At 40.3% G+C, this 19677-nt stretch overlaps 1 protein-coding gene across 2 annotated transcripts; it reads right to left on the bottom strand.

The window, feature by feature from the left end:
• Window positions 1-28: 28 nt before the first annotated feature.
• Window positions 29-19149, bottom strand: c1ql4b (complement component 1, q subcomponent-like 4b). Of its 2 annotated transcripts, XM_080890881.1 has the most exons (4): window positions 19032-19149; window positions 18624-18795; window positions 16733-17863; window positions 29-2592 (listed from the first exon to the last, which is right to left on the bottom strand). In XM_080890881.1, the coding sequence occupies exons 3-4, from the start codon at window positions 17261-17263 to the stop codon at window positions 2413-2415; spliced, it is 711 nt and encodes a 236-aa protein (XP_080747007.1). In that variant the 5' UTR covers window positions 17264-17863; window positions 18624-18795; window positions 19032-19149; the 3' UTR covers window positions 29-2412. The 2 variants fall into 2 exon arrangements, with proteins under 2 accessions (XP_080747007.1, XP_080747006.1); XM_080890880.1 differs by having other exon boundaries at window positions 18624-19133.
• Between the last annotated feature and the right edge of the window lie 528 nt (window positions 19150-19677).

Here is a 19677-nt window from a genome sequence, read left to right as displayed (position 1 = left end):
CTTCTTTTTTTTAAATTGTATTTCATGGTCTCAGCTCGCAAAGAACAGTAAGAGCAATGCTCGGGAACAGAGGTAGCAGCGCCAGAAAACACACACAGTAGGATGCATCGTGGCGCAGAGGTTAAATGAAGCCACACATGGGGGATGTCTGTGTACAATATACGACATTAAGATGGTTTTTTTTTTTTTCAATTTCACCACAAGACTAATAAGAGTAAGAATAATCCACATCCAAATATCTGGGTATGGTCATGCTACCTCAATAATACCGTCTCCTTCACACGTTTTAAAGTGAAGCCCTCTACTTGCACGGCACTAAACTCTAACAAATGTGTTAAAAAGAGTTTTACGTTCAAGGTATATTATTAAAAAATGTTAAAAAATTAAACGTGAAAATTCGGATCCATTGAAATATTACAATTTTTGTGGATGCAGAGTTTCAATTACACCGTGTCATGCTTCTGTTATTGATTCCCACCATACAGAATTCATCTTGGTCTTAGTTTTGTGGCCTTTTATTTACAAGGGTCAGTAACATCCAGTTACACACAAAGATTCGTAGTCACTATTTGCAACATAAACGTGTGCATTTCATTAAGTGAGTATGCACTAACATTGTAAAGACAATCCCTCTTATAAGTAGTGTGTCTGATTTCGATTTGCATGACGTGGACCATCTTTTTCACTTAGCTTAACAAGGGAAAACCATCTCATGCATAAAAAATAAAAATAAATTGATAGTATAAGGCACAGAGAACCTATAGGTATGGCACATGGCAGTAACATCAAGAGATTTTTCACATGGATACATTCACATTAAAATTAAAAAGAAAAAAGCTTCACATTTTGGGAACTAGACTGGGAAACTGTTTTTCTTGCAATCACACATTTACAACCGCTTCACTCTTGTGATTGGCCTGCTGTGAGGAGGTAGGGAGGCTCTCTCTTTTTTTAAATCCATTGCACAATTTCAGCAGAGCATTGGCTCAGGCAGGCCATGAAGTCAAGCTCAGCTGCAGTCCTGACACATCAGCTGATCTCGGTGCCGGTCAGCATCAACTGATAGTGTTGTAAAAGCTGCTTTAGCTTGCTCATCTGCAAGCCGCTTTGCCACCCACCTCTCATCCCGTCATGCATCAGTGTCCTATCTGTTGTTACTGATGCCTGCTCTGTTCTGTATGAGGGTCTTCCTGCTGCTCTCCCTGCTTTACACTTTCCACATATGTGAGTTGAAGGGTGGAGACACTGATTTCTCGGCAGAGCCATGCCACGAAAAAAAACATTTCTGCAGATAGAAAAAACACAATCTATCGAATTTAGTGGCCATGACTGAAGAAGTGGGTAGAACATTATGGAAGCCTTCATGTGAGACTCTCTAAAAAGAAATAATATCAATTCTAAACCTCACTATGACAGCCGGCTTTTAACACAATCCATCAATCTCAACATTTAAGGTGGGCAGATAGCATGTCAAACTAACTACTTCAGCTATTCGACTGCATCCCATGATCTTCATATGGAAAAATCTTTCCCAAACTATCACTATTTAAAGAGGAAAGATTTGTGTGTCGCCCAACAGGTGAGGCTGTAGAAGAAGCCTCAGCTCATTAGCAGGATATGATGAGGTGGTGTCAGGATAAATCTCGAAGCTAAATCTCAGTATTGACATATTGGGTTTGTTAAAGGTCTGTTATCAACATCTCAAAAGCCCTCCTCCTCCTCCCTCTTGCAGGAGTCAGAGACTGTGCAAGTCATACCATTAGTAACATGATGCTTTTACACCTCAGCACAAAATAAAGGGCAAGCACAGGCGTGTATGCGGCATCAACACAGACATACAACACACCGGTTTATGACCATAAAGTTGGCTCTAATATAAGCTCTGATCAATATATTCATGACTTTTCTTGTTTGACGTCTACGGCCGTATTGAAAATCCATCTCACGGTAAAGGCGAAAGGCCGCACACTTCGGTTGACAATCTACATTCAGATATCATTCCAGTTGATTTCAGAGCGGTGGCCGGGACGATCATCCTCTCTCAGAACGACAAGTAAATTTCACTTAACGCGTGGATACTCACGTGTGTACAGGCAAACGTGTGCATATGAAAAAGATGCATTTAAATTGTGTTTTAGCCATGCTTACACATACTGTACATGGCACATAATAGTGATCACACAAGTGTATTATATTGAGTAAATGTTATCTGGTAATATGTACAATATTATACTCATTTTTACACAAATTCTCTTCAAGCTCTATCTATTAGCTGTGGTCATATTATTACAATGTTTCATTTACTGAAGGGCAGTTAAATGACAAATTACATTATGGCAGTGTTAGATGAAGAAAGGAGATGAAACTTTTTGCTTGATTACAGAGGGGGAGTATAGGAATGTGAGGACATTGTCAGTCAGGGTAGATGAGGAAGCCGGAGAAAGTGCTGTATTTGTTGGTGTTTCCCCCGTGAACTTTGCCCCCGTCCAGCTGCACGCACACTTCATCCCCCACGTCCAGGTGCAGGATAACACTGTTGGAGGCATAGTCGTAGTTCTGATCTGCGTCTTGAGCGATTGCACTGGCCCTCACCTGCGAAAAAGCACAAGTAAGGAATTGATAGGCGGCCAAGATTGAAAAAAGACCATTAAAGAAGGAAATGCCACGTGGAAAGCAGACGTTTGATGTCACGAGTGTGTTTTGCAGACATATTGTTGTCTGCGGTGAGGCTGAATCATGTTTTCGTGGGCGACAATGGTCTGCACGCACTCTCAACAAGGCAGGAAACAGCAACTCTTCTTTCATGCTGACACAACCTGCTTTTTTCAGAGAAATTAAAGATCAGTATTAGCTAAAATGTAACTATGCTGCACATCCATTACCTGAACATTTGTGTAAATAAAAAAATTACTGTTAAAAATATTTTCTGTTTTTCTAACAGCTTTTATGTATATAATCATAAACCTACTTATAGACACCAAATGTGATTTTCAATGGCTATTTTTTAATATTTCATCTTCAGTATCCAGTCTCACCTACAAGTTTCTACAAATCTCTCTTTTTAATTGGAGGTCTCCTCTTATAGCCTTCAAACACTAATTATCACCTGCAGAGGAGACATGTTCACCACTGCCATCTACATGTTAATTAACTAGTCAGCATGACAGAACTATGGACTTCACACTAGTCAAAAATGTGTTATACAGTCCAGTTATCTAATCCAACATGTTAAGAACGCATTTACTTTTATTTATATTTAAATTCGTTGTTGATAATAACTGAAATTCCTCTATTTTTTTTTACATTTTCCCTTTAACACTTTTATCTTTTTCACCACATTATCTCACCTACAACCAGTTTGTTCACTACTGCTGTTTTATTTCCTGTTTCACTCTGTGATCGTGGTGTAATGTAATCAGTGCTGATGCCTTCCTGTCCACTGGGTAGATAAATGAGATGTGCAGTGATCTTTGGCCTCACACTTCCGTCTCAGACCACCAGCTTTTTTAGTCACCATCAATTTTTTTTTTTTTTTCCAGAGGATTGTTGCTGTCACACCTGATCCACCTGTTGCTGAGGACAGTTTGATGGGAGATTAGCAGAAAGGTGTCAAGGAACACATCAGTTCATTTTTTCACACAAACACAGAAAACACAATGAAGGTTCACACATTCTGATCACTGCTATATGTGTTTGCTATTGCTCATCCATGTCAGCATCATTAACTGAAAACAGCTTTCAGTTTTATTTACCTTTTTTTTGGCTTTGCTTGTCATGCATTGACAGTTTGTGTCAGAGGACAGTGCTGCTCTCATCACAAGAAAGGGGTCGTAGACAAACTGTGAATACCACATTGGCTTATTGTGACCTTTCAAGTGGACGTGGTGAACTTGTCTATTTACACATCCAGTAGCTATCTCCACTACCCACTAAAACTATTATTTGCTAAAAGCTCAACTCATCAATCCCTAATGCTGCTTGGCACTGCTAAAAAAACAAGCAAACAAAATAAATAACCCAGAGTCATCAGTGATGACAGTGTTGAGAGTTTACCAAAATATGTATTGCATGAGGCTTAAAGGTGCATGACAGGAGCTGTAACTTTAAATTTTTGTCCCATCTCTCTCACCCGTTATCTTTACCTTCGCCCTAATGCAATAGATAGCTTCTTGTCTCTGAGCCCGGTTCTGCTGAAGGTTTCTTCCTGTTGGGAGTTTTTCCTTCCCACTGTCACCAAGTGCTTGCTCATAGGGGGTGGCTTCATTGTTTGGGTTTTCACTCTATTATTTTAGGGTGTTTACCTTACTTGATTTGGGACTATAAAAATAAAATATAATCGAATTGAATGCACTGAAAGTAATTATCACTCGGCTTTAAGACACTAACTCAAGGAAACGCGATAAAACCATCATTTCAAGACAAGCGAGATGATGAAAATGTCCGATGTTTTGATGAAAACATTCAAAAGAAGAATGTCGTCCCTGTTTGGCGTCAGATATGAATAAAAGGCATAGCCAAGGACATTTGAACGTCAGCACACTGCAGCCTCAGAATCACTAAACAATCTTATCAACACTTCTGTAAGACAAAACTCTGCCACCCACTAACTGCTGGTATACAGAGCTAACACATTATCCGGTGTGAAGGCTGCAAACCATGGAGCCTTGCACAATTTTAAAAAGTAAATCTGCTCAGATGAGGCATTATTTACTCTTCTATCAACATCTGGACAGCTTTGTGATTGGAGAAGGAAATGCAATCCACATGATGCTCTGTCTGTAATGATATGACCAGTCATTTAGGAAGAAGTCATTACATCTAACGATACATATTTACATGCATACTAATATGCAACCACTTAGCACTGCCCTTATATTACACGATGGCAATGATCCCATACATGTTGCAGAAGGGAGCACAATTACCAGACTTAATGTTGTGTACCTAATTCTCGAAGACCAATCCAGTATCCCAGGATTTAGTTGAGCAGCTTTTCTGGTGACAAAGGAGCGTCTTTATTTATGAGGTTGTTAAATGTGCCTGTTATTTCATCCGCTCTCGGTAAAATCTGAGTTGTTTTCGCACTCGGTAAGCAAATCTCCTTATAATAAATTGCACTATCACTGGCTGGGTAACAAACTATTCAAGCAGGCAATCCATTTAATAGTGGAAAATAAAGTGCACATGTGCATACATATTAATGAATGCAAATAGGACGCCCTAACTCTATCCTTGTCTCCTCCTGTGAGTCTGACTAAGGATATGGTCCATCATCTCCGCCAGTCATCAAACTTCACTGATCTCTTGTGATCACAAAGACAAATCAAATCAGACTAAACTTCCCCCTTTCTCCTCCTCCATCCAACATTTTTATTTTGCCCCTTTCATCAATTTTATCAAATACATTTCTCTCTGTGGGGTTTTCTTTCACATAAAGAAGGTGAACATTTTTACTCCCCTCCTTAGGACAGAAATGAATCAATATCTTTCCTTTGTTTTAATTCAACTCACATCACTCCATTAATTGTTGTCTCTCCCTCCACACCTCACGCCCCTTCCATCATCCCTCTCTCATTTGCCACCCCATTCCTTTCTCTTCATTCTGGACCCATCTATCCATCTTTTTGTGTCCGCATACTGGAATAAGATGCAGGTCACGCACACGCTTTCTCTCCCCTGCCATGGCAGTGTTGGCGGGGGCAGCGTCTAAGTGTGTCCCTGTCCAGTCTAAATCGGATTGATTAACGACGTGCTGCTGTGGCAGGTCTCCTGAGAACCCCTACCCAGCATCCCCAACCCCACTTATATCCTTCCCCCACAACCTCTTACAACATCCCCTACCCCTCTTTACCTCGGGGCAGGCTGTACATAGCTGCTGGCTAGTAATTGGTAGGCAGACAGCTATGGCAGCTCCTCGCCTAATAGGTCCAACTCCTCAATAACTCCATACAATCACAATAAGTGGGAGCACAAGATAGGCTAGAGTGGTCAAACGGGCCCACCAAATACTAGCATGAGGTCAGGATACAATATGGCACATTCACAAGCCACCCTGCCCTCTTTGTGCATCTTGATAACCTCACATCTCCTCCTTTTTTGTTTTGCGAATCTCAGGTGAACAGCTAAGGAAAGAACAAGAACAATGGAAGACATTTTGTTACTTTACAGTGCTAGGCTGCTTTGCTCTGAAGGGACTGAATGTCTCCCCTGAGGAGAACAAGTAGGTTTAGGAGAAATATTACAGTAGAGGGATTGTTACATCTTGTACATCCAACATCTGTCTACATGGTTGAACAGCAAGATTCCCCTGACAGTATACTGTCAGCTGAGGTAGAGGCTGGCCGGCTGCTGTGAGGATTGCTGTATAGTACACCAGTGAGCAGAAAACATTATGACCACTCAAAAATGGAGGGAATAAGGATTGTCTCATAAAAACTGTGCATGTGAAGGTCAGTTTTCTTCAGTTTTTCACCACTGGATCAATGAGTAAAGACTGAAGCACCTTTACCTTGTTATGGCCGGAGGGCTGATCGGAGAAAATGTAAATGTACCTACATGTTCAATGGAGGAGCAGGGGATGTGCTGGAAAAGGTGCGGCCTGCTCCTGAAGTCTAGACCCTGTAGGAGCGTCTAGCCCTCTGAACTGTTTTTAGGGTAGTGACAGACCAATAGCACATCAAACAGGAGTGGGGAAACTGTTTTGCTGCGTAAAATTACAGCTAAAGTGAGTTTACCTCTGCATGTACATTGACAATATTATCGTAAGCAAACCTAAACCATGCTTGAAATAAAATAATGTTTACCTGAATCAGCATTTAAGGGTCACAACAAAAGTTGCAGCAGTGATATTCACACCACCTCATTGAATGGCCTTTTAAATGAACACCAGCTAATTATATTTGCTAACCAAAAGGACACACTGTTATTTATGGCTTTTTATGGTTGACTTCTTTATGAGGCACGTAGGTTTACTTAGCCTCTACTCAGACAGTGGAGATGCTGACATTTAATGTGCTACGTTTATGATTAATTCATGGCTCCCTTTCCCCTCCTATATACAGTAAACTAGTGGACAAGTTGCATCTTTGTACATTTTATCTACATATTTACAAGAGTGTGACCTTTTAAATATTATCAATATTAATACGATTGACAGTAGAAGTAATTCATGGATGAACATAAGCTGCTTCACGAATTATATGTTACATTCATAACAACAAACGAACAAATGTATCTGCGTGTAAGTTGAACTCTGACATCACACGATGAAATGTGTGACCTATTTTACTCTGTGACTTGTAAAACCTGAATTGCAAAAAAAATACTTTTTTTAAAAACTGGAGTTTATTGAATGTTTATTCTTCCACATTAAAAATAAATTCTCACTCTCCATATATAAGTTTTAATTTTTAATTTTAGAATTTCTACTTAATTTAAACAAAAAAATTATTTAAAACATTTATTTTTGTGTCAGGAACAAAATCTTTCAGGCACTAAAGTTGCATCTGTCCCCAACAGGGAAACAAAAGATAAAGTTTTGTAATGCCTGTAAAACACCAACTTATTAGACTTATTGGAGACATGAATGGGGTTCAGTAAAATACCCCAAAGACACTTTTAGAAGAAAAATGGTGAGGAAATGTCGACAAATACAACAGCTCACCAATTAAAGAAAAGCATTTCTTAATGGTTTTTTCTTATGTTGCATCATTAAAACATTCAGACAATTCAGAGAAATCTCTGTATGCAAAGAACAAGGTTAACTGGCACTGCATTAGAAATGCAGGATTATGTAGTGAAAAACTGGGTCTGTGCCATATCATGACATCCACAATAATTTACACAATTTAAAAGAAGTGTGATTTCTCCATATTAATGATATAGCAATGCAATGCATTTATGTTCCCTAGAAAAATCAATGAACATAAACCCAAACATGTCTGACAGCAAGAGTCGCGTGTTAGCATCCAGTGATGAATAAATACCTAAAAACAGAGTTAGTAGGAGCTGATCATGTTTTACCCAAAAGTAAACAAATGACTTCATCAAGGATTGTTGGAGTACTTGCTAGTTGTGCTCTATATTACAGGAAAAGCAGGCTGGAAAGTAGCAATGTGGTTACGTGGTTGTAAAGAAGAGCTATGAGCTGGTTAAAATGCTCAACATCAGATACAACATCCCAGGGGGAAATAAATTGTTCAATTTCAATTTATGTGACGATATCGTGCATTTCTTGAAAAGTTTCAGTCTTAAATTACTTTAGTTGGTGTTTTTCACTTCTGTTCTACATTTACTTAAAATTTTCAGGAAAAACTTTACCTGGGCTACCTTTGTGTGTCACTGCTATTTCACTAATGCTGTGTCATCACTGACTGTAAATCATTGGAAAAGAAAAGTAGGAATAAATCAAATTGATGTGAATTTAAAAACTGAACATTCAAAATGTGAAATTCTAAACAGGAGAAGGATCGCCCAGCTCGTTATAGATTAAAAGCCAGCATCAGTGATGGTATTGGGGTGCATTAATCCACACGGAACAGGTAATTTGTGCATCTTTCAAACAACTTATGTTGCAGATGATGTTTTTCCTGGCTTTTTTAATCATGCAATGCCAAACCACATGCATGTATTCCCAATATAACAACTAAGTATGAAGAAAACACTTCATCTAACCCACTGGTCTCCATACAGTCCATAGCCACATGCTTATATTGCCCTGTCCAAGCTTTGTAGATATGTGCTGCATTAATTGAATTGTTATTTTCCCTCCTCATTATGTGAATATTGAATTTTTATTCCACCACTAAAAGGGCTTTATTTTTCCCCCATCGGGCCATACTAAGATCGTATTGTGTTGTGACACTGAAACCGGCACAGATGAGTCTGCAGGTTCAGCTGTCAGTAACAATCACAGTGAAACCTTGTTTTCCTAAAGTGGGCAGGAGGCACTGGGGCTTTGGGAGTGAAAACAAGAAGCAAAGGCAGATCAGGATTATTGTCAACAGCGGCGGAGATTGATAGCGACAAGGGAGTGAATTTCTGTCTGTTGGCCCAACACTGTTCTGACGTGATCTGCTGCTGTTGGGAAGAAGGAAGACCCAAGGGACAATAGAGAAGATTACACTGCCTACACTTTTCATTGGGGCCACATTAAATGTGGAAAGAGAGCCAGAGAGCGGTGGTAGGAGGAGAGAGAGTGAGGAAACTGACAGCATGGAAATAATTCACCGACAGTCCTAAATGCTCAATAAAATCTACATTTTCAGCTGTGTGCCACTCATTCATGTGACATTTTTTTAAGGGCTGACACATGTATTTCACATTTATTTAGCCATAACGCATTCACCATTTTTATAGAGGCGTTGATAAAATGTCTGAGAAAATTGATGCAAGGAGGGCATGGGGCAAAGAGAAGAGAAGTATGCGTAATGAAAAGGTGGGTGTGAGAGCAGAAATTTGGATTAGGTCGCACAGACGAGTAAGCAGCTGCGTGCGCTTTAGTAGTCCGAGCACAGGATGCGAGTAAAGGAAGCCAAAGTTGAGGGAGGCCTTGAGTGATGGAGAGGGAGGATGTTGGATAACAAACTGATCAAGCATGCCTGTTTTAGAGGAGAAGGGGGGCTATAAATGAGGTTTGGGAGGTGCGCTGTCCATGTAGTGTGTTATTTTTTTCTCGGTTTTGTTTTGTTTCGCAGTGGTGCCTTGATCCTTTGGTAATAAAACTGACAGGATTCATTCACTGTGATGTACAGACCTCTCAGAGCAGAGCGAGCGATTGAGACGGGGTCTCTTAAACTTACCTGAGGGACCTCTAAAGGTGAACAGGGAGAGAGAAGAAGGGCAATTGAATTGGCCTTTTTTTTTTTTCATAAAAGCGTCTGTTTTCTCTCAACCTCCACCCATGTGTACCAGCCTGAGGTTTCTTGTTTCTATTATGCAGGTCGACGCGTAACCCCTCTCCTGCACTGCAGACTCAGACACTAATTGGCATACAAAATGCTAATATTTCGCCATGACACTCAGGACCCAAGGTGTCAAGATGTTGATTAGAAAGTCTCTAATTGGCTCTAGACTGAAACCTTTGACAGTAGAGGGGATAGCTTAATTGGATATAAATGTGTTCTCTTGATGGTCTACCTGAAGCACATCAGCTCCCTCAGCTCTGGCATTATTTAATGCCAGAGCTGAGGGAGCTGATGTTTTTTCTGTTTTTAAAACCAGTGTTTACTATCTTGCATTAACTGGAAAAAACTCTCTTATACTCAGAAATAGAAAACAACTAAACACTAATTCACCATGCAAACCCTGGATCACAGATTAGCCCATTCTGATAATTCTGCTCTAACCTCTAAAAATGATAATAACCCAGCGACATTTCAGAATTGTCCCTGTTAGTTATGAAAGCAGAAACACTGTAGCACCCTGCTGCTTATGAAAGAGACAAAATACAGTTTCCTTGATGAGGAGGAATAATGATATAATGGGAGGCAAAAGGAAAGCACAACAAAGGCGCGGCCAAACACAGTAACAACCAGCCATGTCCTTTTAGTCTTTGGAATATAATGGCCTCGGCCATTACAACAAGAAACATATAGTTAAATAATGGCCGTGCACACCGACAAGTGCATAAATACATAGAAGACAAGACAAGAAGAAGAGAAAAAAAGCAAGAAAAGCTGCAGGGTATATAGGACAAATTCTTTAAGTTTGCTCTACAAGAAATCTGTCTGAAAAGATGGACTTTCATCCTTTATCGAAAAATGTTCCCCATTAAAATGTCGGGCCGTTGTGACACTAATGCAATTCAAAACACAGGAGAAAATGTTTATTAATGATTCTATCAAGACATGCACAACTGTTGGAGGAGGAAGAAAACAGCATGCCAGTGTGCCAAAATAAAATTAAATTAAAAGTGCTTAATGAAGTCCTACATGAGCCTCATATTGACACCTTGTCTGGCTCACTGTAATTAGCAGCTTCCTCTTCTCACAGCAGCCGCATCACACCTACCTACTGGAGGCGAATTCATCTTTCTCCTAATTGAGTCCAAGCTTGTCATAATCATGACTTTTAACTGTGTTATTTAATTAACAAGTTAGCTCACAGACCTCATTATAGACACACTTTAGCTGGGCGTTTCAAGAACATTTAAAAAAATAATAATTAAAAAAAGTATTGGGGGCATGCGATGTTTATGAGATTCAAACTGAAAAGCATTTGCAAAAATATCTTTGGTGCTTTACGCATAAGGAAAAACCTCGCTTTTATTGTTGTTGTTTTTTAAATCAAGACCTTTCTTTAAAAGCTTGAAACTGAAATGAAACATTAATCTTTTAATCCAAAGGTTAGGGACAACTTTTAATCAGTTTCTCAGCCTCACACTTCAGCTTTATAAGGGCCCAGTTTGTCCACCAGCCTCATAGATACAACCAGTGGCACTACCAAAGCGAGGTTGTCTGAGAAAGTGAAACGCAACAACTACACAGATGCAATCAGAACCACAGACTGACCAACTGACCAACCCTAATTCCACCATATTGGACCAGCTATAAATATTCATACTCCCACTCCATGCTCATCACTGAAAGGGCAAAGAACATATTGGTGGTGAATTATATATCCATTGAAAAGGTCATCTACCTCAACACCAATCTCTTGATGAGTTATGGGACGCAGCGAGGGAAGAAGATTCTTTGCACTGAGTGCTTAATCTCTGCAAACGTGGCGTAAGCTTATCAGCTACATAATTCATTAGCCATTGTTTGAGATGAAGAACCGGCCGCACGTCTGATATTTTTTTGTCATATACTGTCTGGCTGACTGCATTGCTTTGTGGTTAGTCTTCAGCTCATGTCTTAATTTAGAGAACCTCTGTCCATTCTCCTGCGAATATCCATCCATCTCTGTCTCTCTGTCAGCCCGCTCGTCTGTTCTGTCTCGCTCTGCAGTGATCTCTCCCCAGGATGTGTCTTGTTCTCTGCTCCCTTTGACAAGAAGTGGATCAACACTGTGCCCGTAAGTCTGACGATTGTCGTAGGCCCAGTGCGTGCACACATACACACACGCACGCACACAAGTCACCTCATGCTGTGAAATATGTTAAAGGCAGACTTTAAAGGAAATGCTTTTTTCCCCCTTCAGTACAGCAAGGATGCAGCTGGACCCAGCTGCCAGTGAGATCAGATTTTATCTGGTTTTTTTTAAAAGTGTTCAATTAGCACAGAGTAAAAACAAAAATCTGCAAAACATCTGAATAAAATGTATAAATGTCTACTTTAGCCAAATGTATTGTGCTCTGTAAACAATGACTAGAGACAAATTGCAAGTGCAGAGTGTCTATAGGACGCCTGATCCTAATGATGTTATAGCTTCATTATAGCTGAAGTTAGGGGGTTATAGCTGAAGCACACTTTAATAAAAATGGATAAGTATATTCATCAGTGATACATGGCCTTACCCACAAATGGGTTTTGATGGGCTTTAAAAATAGAGCCGAGCAAAGTAAAAACACTTCAGTCACTTTTTTGACTCATTACTCAGTAATAATGCTGGTTTAAAGAAAGTAGCCTCTGGAAAGTAAAGCTTAAATAAAAAGTCTTAACCTTATGTTCTTTTTAACTGACGAGGGGGGGACAGATTTTCAGGCTAAAAAACATGTCAGGCTGTATAGAAGTCAATACACTACTGTTTATTTGAATTATAACCTCAGTAAACACTTTCTTAATGAGTTTATGATCAATGATCATCTCATCTCTAGTTTCAGGTCTTTTTAACTATAGCATGAAAATACTGGTCCCATTTAGAGAACAACAGGTGACAAACCAGTGTATGATTTATGAATTGGACACCTTGTAGTGTAGTACAAGTCGCTACCGTGTGGATGTGCAATGTCTGTTAGTTTCTCAGCCCGAGCTACCCCTCGCGCCTCACTTTTTACTTCAAATACCTCCATCTTTTACTTACAGTCTGATTAGGTAATGAATCAGTTCAGTGGATTGAATGGATTCAAAGGTCTGGATCCAGTTCAAGTTTAACTAAAGATTTGGTTAATAAACACATGAGCTGCTAGTAACTGATTATTAAACCATTCTTGTTCAGTAACAGGAATTAAGTTCAACATTACACAAAGCATCTGCAGCAACCTCGAACTTTCTCTCCACCCCTCGTCCCCTCCCTCTGATGTACTTATTTCTACTCCTTCCATCGTGGTCACTCCCATTGAAAATCTTAGGATCCTCAGCTCTGCCACCTCCAGATGGCCTCCTGTCAGTTGCACAATCTCAAAACCATACATCAAAGCACATCTCATTACCATTTTCTAAACCTCCCCTTTCACTCTTGCTGCCATCCTTCAGTCACAAATCAGCCCTGACACTCATCTCCGAGCATCTCCACCCTGGCTGCACTCTCTTCCTCACCTCTCCTATGCACTGTACATTGCTTTGGATGGTTGACCATAGGTACTCATCTTCCCCTTACTATCTCTACTCCAGGGTTCACCTTTCCACCTGTCTTCTGCTCATTCGCACACGTATTCTTTCTTCTATCTATCTGGAGACATACTAACATGGTCCACAGTAGCAGTAAACACCCTTTGTTGGTCATGCTTCCATTCAGTGTATGAAAGAGTGTCTGTATTTTATCTAATAGTGTCCTTGTTTATTTTGTTGCCATATTTTACTTATTTTACCCTGAATTGGCTTTAAATGCTGTTCTTTTAGTTTTCATTGGTTTTTAAAAGCACTTAGCCAACAGAAAACTGTTGAAAATCACCCATTTGGCTGAAACTGGCCTGACCTTGAAATGTGCTCTTAAGATTTGTAGTTTTGGGTAGAGTAATTTGTGATATGAAAATCTGTGTTTCAGGAAAGAGCGTACAGGAAAGAGATTGGTATCTATCTTTTCATCTAAAACAAACAAGGATATTTCTTCTTTTTGTGAATATTTTAATTGATCATTTATTTCTCATATAATAATACTGATGTCTTATAAGAAACAGAATTAAATCTTCCTTGAAGAACAACAAATTCACAATAGTTGTAGTGTAGTGTAGTGTAGTAGTGTCTTGGTTATCTCTCAAGAGAGAATTTCTGTATTAAAGTTTTCTCATTGACCTAGCAGCTTCACCAAGGTTCATGAGCACCTGTCTATTAGCAGAAGAATAGAAAAAAAAGGAAGGCGGGTGCAATGAAAAGGGCAAGATCAGCACTGAATTGGGTTTAATAATTTAGTTGTTGGAAAAGATAATTAATGGGGAAGGAGTCAATAGCTAGTGTGGACAGGAAAAGTGCAAGGTGCACGTGTGTATGTGTGTGTATGTGCGCGAGCACATGACTAAAGGAGGGGCACAGGTGAAGGGGAGAAGATCTCATCTAAAAGCTATGAAAGATTTAATAGCAGGAAAAGACAGGAATGACAATGTCTGTGAAGGCACGCTGCAACAAACCAGGTCCCCCCCAATTATATCTGGCATTAAGCTATCTGTCCTTTTTACTCTGCACCTTAGGTACATGCTGTCAAATCAATAATACTGGGAAAAGCTTTCTTTATGGACTCGATCAGTCACATAATGTATATTCAATATACTACATGTCTGGAAGCAGCATGAAACAGACTAAACAGGTCTGAATTTGAAAGTAATGGTTAGCTCAAATGTACGTTTACACAGCATCAGCAAGTAAGATAAGATAAGATAAGACATTCATTTTAACTTACTGTTTTTATTATATGGGCAGACTATGTCGTTTTGGTGGAAAGTATGATAACTGGTTAGCAATATCAGTCGTTGTGCAAGCCAATGAACCAAATATTGTTTTCCAACATTTCAACTTTAAATATTAGGTGCTTTTTTCCTGCAAACAATCATTTGGAAGATATACTATGCTGTTTCCAGGGCTGGGATAAGTTTTTTTTTTTCAAAGTGCATCAATCTTTCACAGGCTGTGATGATCAATTTGTCACAATAAAATATAAAATGTAGGCATAATAATAAATAATCAAACTCGCTGTGGCACTAATTTATGACTATTATCTGTCCTCAGATCTGCAACACACACTGCAATAGAAAATCAGGGGATGCCACATATTTCATTCAAAATCAGTAAGAAAAAGAGAATGTTAGGCTACAACAAGCACATTTCCAGTAAAAAAAACTTTTTTGTGCGCCAATTTTTTATTTCTTGAACTACTTTGCACTACGTCTCAGAGCTTTGTGACACAACCCACTTACCAAAAAAGAAGCTGACATTGGGGAACATGGGCAACTTGTAAATATAGCTTTAGTCCACCACTGCAGTAACCCTGGGTTTGTTTCCTTGTAGCATCCTCCGTGATGTTGCTGCTGCTAAATTTCGGCCAATAGTGGAAAAGCTAGCAAGGTCAGATGTGTTTTCTTGCTGCTGGACAAGTGACTCCCAGTGGTTGACCTGGGGGTAGCTTCAGGTCATAAAAAAGCAACAGCAATCTGCCACAAGCACTTACAGTAGACTGGGCAAGGGCTGCTGACGAGGCCTACAGGGATGTCGGTGCTTCAGTATTGATGAAAACTAGAAATCATTTTGTCCTAATAGTTAAGACACATAATTCGTATGTGCAATGTTTGATTGAAGTAAGAATAAGATTTAACCCTTATGTTAAATCTGCATCTGTCTGTTTCCACAGTGGCGATTCTCAAATTAAAAACTAGCCCGTGTTCTTCTGGTAAATCCTTCTTAGCCTGCTGATTTAGATGTAGATTTAATAAAGCGTACCAATGAACAGCAGCCCAGCACAGTGATGCTCTGCTCAGTAGCATATTGTTGTCAGTTCATGTACCGTGTAATCTGTGTGGACAAACTGTGTTACCATTAAACCTTTGCAACAATGCAAAGCATGCTTCCCCCCCCCCCCCCCCCCCCTTCTTCTTCTTCTTCTCCAGTAATCCCCAGGACATCACTCTTCTGTTCTGTAGCACACATGTCAGAATCAGAGCGCCTCAACAGAGCGAGGGCTTAGTACTTCAAGCTTGTCACTGCTCTCCAGATGGAAGCATTCAAGGCTTTTTCCAGGCATTTTGTACTTGTTTATTTATTAGTGTTAAAGTCAGAGTTTCTCAGAGGACAGTAGCCAGCTGTTACATTTTGGCTTTGCTCCACCGAGACGCAGAGGATTGTTATCCTCTTGATCGCTTGGCTGTCATTCTCTCTCCCTCTTTTTCTCTCTTTTTCCACATGCAAGTTGTGCAAATAACTACAATTTCTTCTAAACCATTTCTTACTCCCACCTCCTTTCCTCTTCTTTTTTGCGTCCTTGAAGTCTCTTACATTTTTAGTGTATTTCAGCTTAATTATCTCTCTCTATATTTGATTTGTCTAAAACTTCACTGTGATTTTCTCAGTGGAGTATTGTTTGGAATTCACTTTTGGGGGATTTCTTTTTAACCATGTTCAAAATCTGAGTGGCAGTCACCACCTGCATAGCACAATGAAGTCCACTTCAATAGTAAATAACACAGCATCTTCCTGCATTTAAACTATATGACAAAATGTTTCTTAAATTAGTGAATTGCATCTGTTACCTGAAGTTCTGATCTAAGCATGTTATTTAGTTATATACTTTTATATTTACTGCTCTTGTATTTGAACTCACTGATGCAAGAGATTCTTACTAATGTTTGTGTGTTGGTTTGATTGCAAGGGGAGGTCAGTCCAGTTCAGAAACACTGCAGCACAAACCCACCTAAACTCGCACTCACCTGTCCATTTTTCTTCAGGTCTGCCCACATGCTCGTCCCATCACCTCCTCTCATCAGGACATGGTAGGTGAAGTAGTAGATACCTGGCAGAGGGCAGGTGAACTTGCCGGTACTCGGCTCATAGTAGTTCCCTACATTGGTCACCACATCGTCAAATTTGAGTATTTCACGCCCTTCGTGTTGCTTCCGGAGGCCGGCGTAGAAGGCAATTTTGGGGCTGTAGAAGGAAGGGCCGTAACCACCAGGTCCAGGCCCTGGTGGGCCGGGCTTACCGGGCTCTCCAGGGGGGCCTTTAGGACCTGGAGGACCAGGAAGTCCAGGGCTTCCTCTGAACCCCTGTTTGCCCCTGCGGTTTGAGAAGTCCGGGGGCTGAGGGGAGACAGCTGTCAGCTCTCCCTGTGGGGGGGTGAAAGTGTCACACACCATCTTGCAGCTACCCAGCATCTCATAGTGCGTGCCTCCTCCTCCGGACCCTCCCCCCTTGGTGGTGTGGACCAATAGGGGAATGGCTACCAGCAGGACCAGAACCATGGCCACGCCGACTCCAGCCCCAATGACACGTTTCTTTCGGCTGAGCCGTGAGGCTGCCAGTGTGAGGAAGTCCTCCTCCCCTTTAGCTGGAATGGTTGTGCCGGCCAGGCTGAACTCTGGGTAGAAAGCAACCACTGAATTGAGAAGGTGGAGCAGGGAAATATGTGATTGTGCGGGACGCACAAAAGAAAGTGCTATTCAAGGACTGGGAAAGACTGACGCATCACACAGGAGGAGAAAAAAATCAAAAGTCAGGGGGAGACTGGAATCTAGGGTTTTCCATTACTTGGCTTTCAGTACACGTGTATCCTTTTTATTTTTCACTTTCCCCTAGATCATTATGTCTTCAGGATTTTATCATCTTTAAAGGTATACATCATATAACACAACTATTCTAAATTACTTGGTTCAAAATGAGTGAAACCGCTGAGATGCTGGATTTTAGGCAAGCTGCTTTTTATACGAATCCACTTCTGTGGTTGTAGAAGCTCCAGTGAAAATCCTTCAGTTGCTCAGGCAGAGAGCTGTCAGGTGGGGTCTACAGTATTCCCACTGGAGTTCATCTCACCCACCACATAGAGGGAAGGGCGCTTTACTTGTCTGTCCAGGAATGAAAAGAGAAGAACAAGGAAACTGCTAAATTTCTGGTCTTTTTTTCTATCTCCCTTACTGCTGGTGCTCCATTATATTTATCGTAAAAACCCATTCCTCCACTCAAACAACAGATTTGTTGCAGCTCATAAGAATGGCTAAGAATCTAAGTTTTCTAGAGGTAAAGGTAAAGCAAAAATATATACCGGTATATATATATATATCACAGAAAATCAGCGAATCCATTGCACTCTAAAAGAAAAAGAACACACACATATAGCCTAATCATAACAGGACTAAGAAAATGTGATCTCCTTATAACACATATTTATAATTTAAATGTTAAATATGGAAGGCATTTAAGAAACATTTCATATTGCAGTAATTTCATATTTAAAGGTGTACTTGACAATTATAAAAAAATGGAACTAGTGTGACCCACACAGGTGGATTGTTTTTGTATTAATCACGTCCAGGTCCTCAAAATTCATGTTAAAACATTTTGTATTATTCATAAAAGCAAACAGGTTAACACTAGTTTAACACAACAGACACAAAAGCTACATGTTGATATTATTCCAGGCCTGCTGCATTGTTCACAAGCTCTTTGCTCACCTAACAGCATAAATGCATGAATTATTTTAGTATTTTCATTTAAATTAAAATTGAAGTGACCAAGCTTCAATATGGCCAGGGTGGGTAAAAACGATTCCGAAAGTTTTTTATAAACTAGTGCAAAAATAAAAGTACACTGCAATAATCAGCTCACCCAGATGTCTTCTTTCTTTGCTCCTTTTTTTTTTTTTAAACCCCGGTCTTCAGTGGGTTTTCATCCCACGGGTTCAGACAGGAACGCCGCAGGAAAGCTGGTCCAGGACCCGAGCGAAAGACTGAGGCGCGTCTACTGGCGCTTCGGCTGAAGTTGCGCTGCGGTCCAAACTCTGCTCGGCGGAAACAGAGTCATAGTAATACTACCAACTTACAACATGTCATCCTGGAGTCCTGCGTGCTGGCGGGACCGCACCGTCCGCCCGAAAAGAAAAAAAACCCAATTTAATTAAAAAAGAAAAGAAAAGAAAAGAAAAGAAAAACGCTCAAGGCAGCGGGAGCAGTGGAAGCGATGCCGAAGTGGTCGATCGCACCTTCAAAGAGAAAACTACATATTCTGACTGCTTACTTTTGCAGACTTTCGCCGTGAATTAATCCGGCGCACGGCGACTTTATTTTCAGAGCAACAGTTCACTCACTTGTTGTTTTTTCCCATATCCTGCTTCTCTCTCTCTTCAGCATCTGCCCGCTACTGCGTCCCCCCCTCATCCTCCCTCCTTAACACCTCCAGCCACACACACAAACACACACCCAGCATCGTCCTATCCAGCATGTGACCTTTTCACAAATCAAATGACTACATCTGTTTAACGGTTTAATCAAAGGTTTTACAATATTACTTGGTAGATTTAAAGCATATTTGTTGGATATTCTGTGATAGTCTTTCTTTTTTCTGCCTGACTGTAACCTTACAGATTTTCAGGTGGCGTTAAGAGGTATAGACACTTGTGGAGTTGTGTTTACGGAGAACAGCAGGTGTGAAAAGACTAAAGTCTAAGTACAAAAACGTGGGCTACAGATGTGAGACTGAAACACAACAGGCAGGCAGGCGAAGTGAAAAGATAAAATGAAAGGAGGAGAGTGGTGTTCTCGGGGTCTGTTGTCAATGTCTGTGTTTTTGTAGCTTTCAGACCTTGTTAGAGATGAAAGATGTATCACTGCTGACAACTCCCCCACCTCCTCCATCTCGTCCTGGTCACTTTCTTTCCATTCTT

The sequence above is a fragment of the Rhamphochromis sp. 'chilingali' genome (genome assembly GCF_963969265.1).
Source record: "Rhamphochromis sp. 'chilingali' genome assembly, chromosome: 9".
Lineage (NCBI taxonomy): Eukaryota > Metazoa > Chordata > Actinopteri > Cichliformes > Cichlidae > Rhamphochromis > Rhamphochromis sp. 'chilingali'.
This window is presented reverse-complemented; position numbering and strand designations above follow the sequence as displayed.

Excerpts from the sequence above, each read along its gene's own strand:
- c1ql4b (XM_080890881.1), bottom strand. The coding sequence starts at position 17,263 with ATGGTTCTGGTCCTGCTGGTAGCCATTCCCCTATTGGTCCACACCACC. Across the intron at positions 2,593-16,732 it reads ACCTGAAGAAAAATGGACAG|GTGAGGGCCAGTGCAATCGC; the intron begins GTGAGTGCGAGT and ends GCTTTTTCGCAG.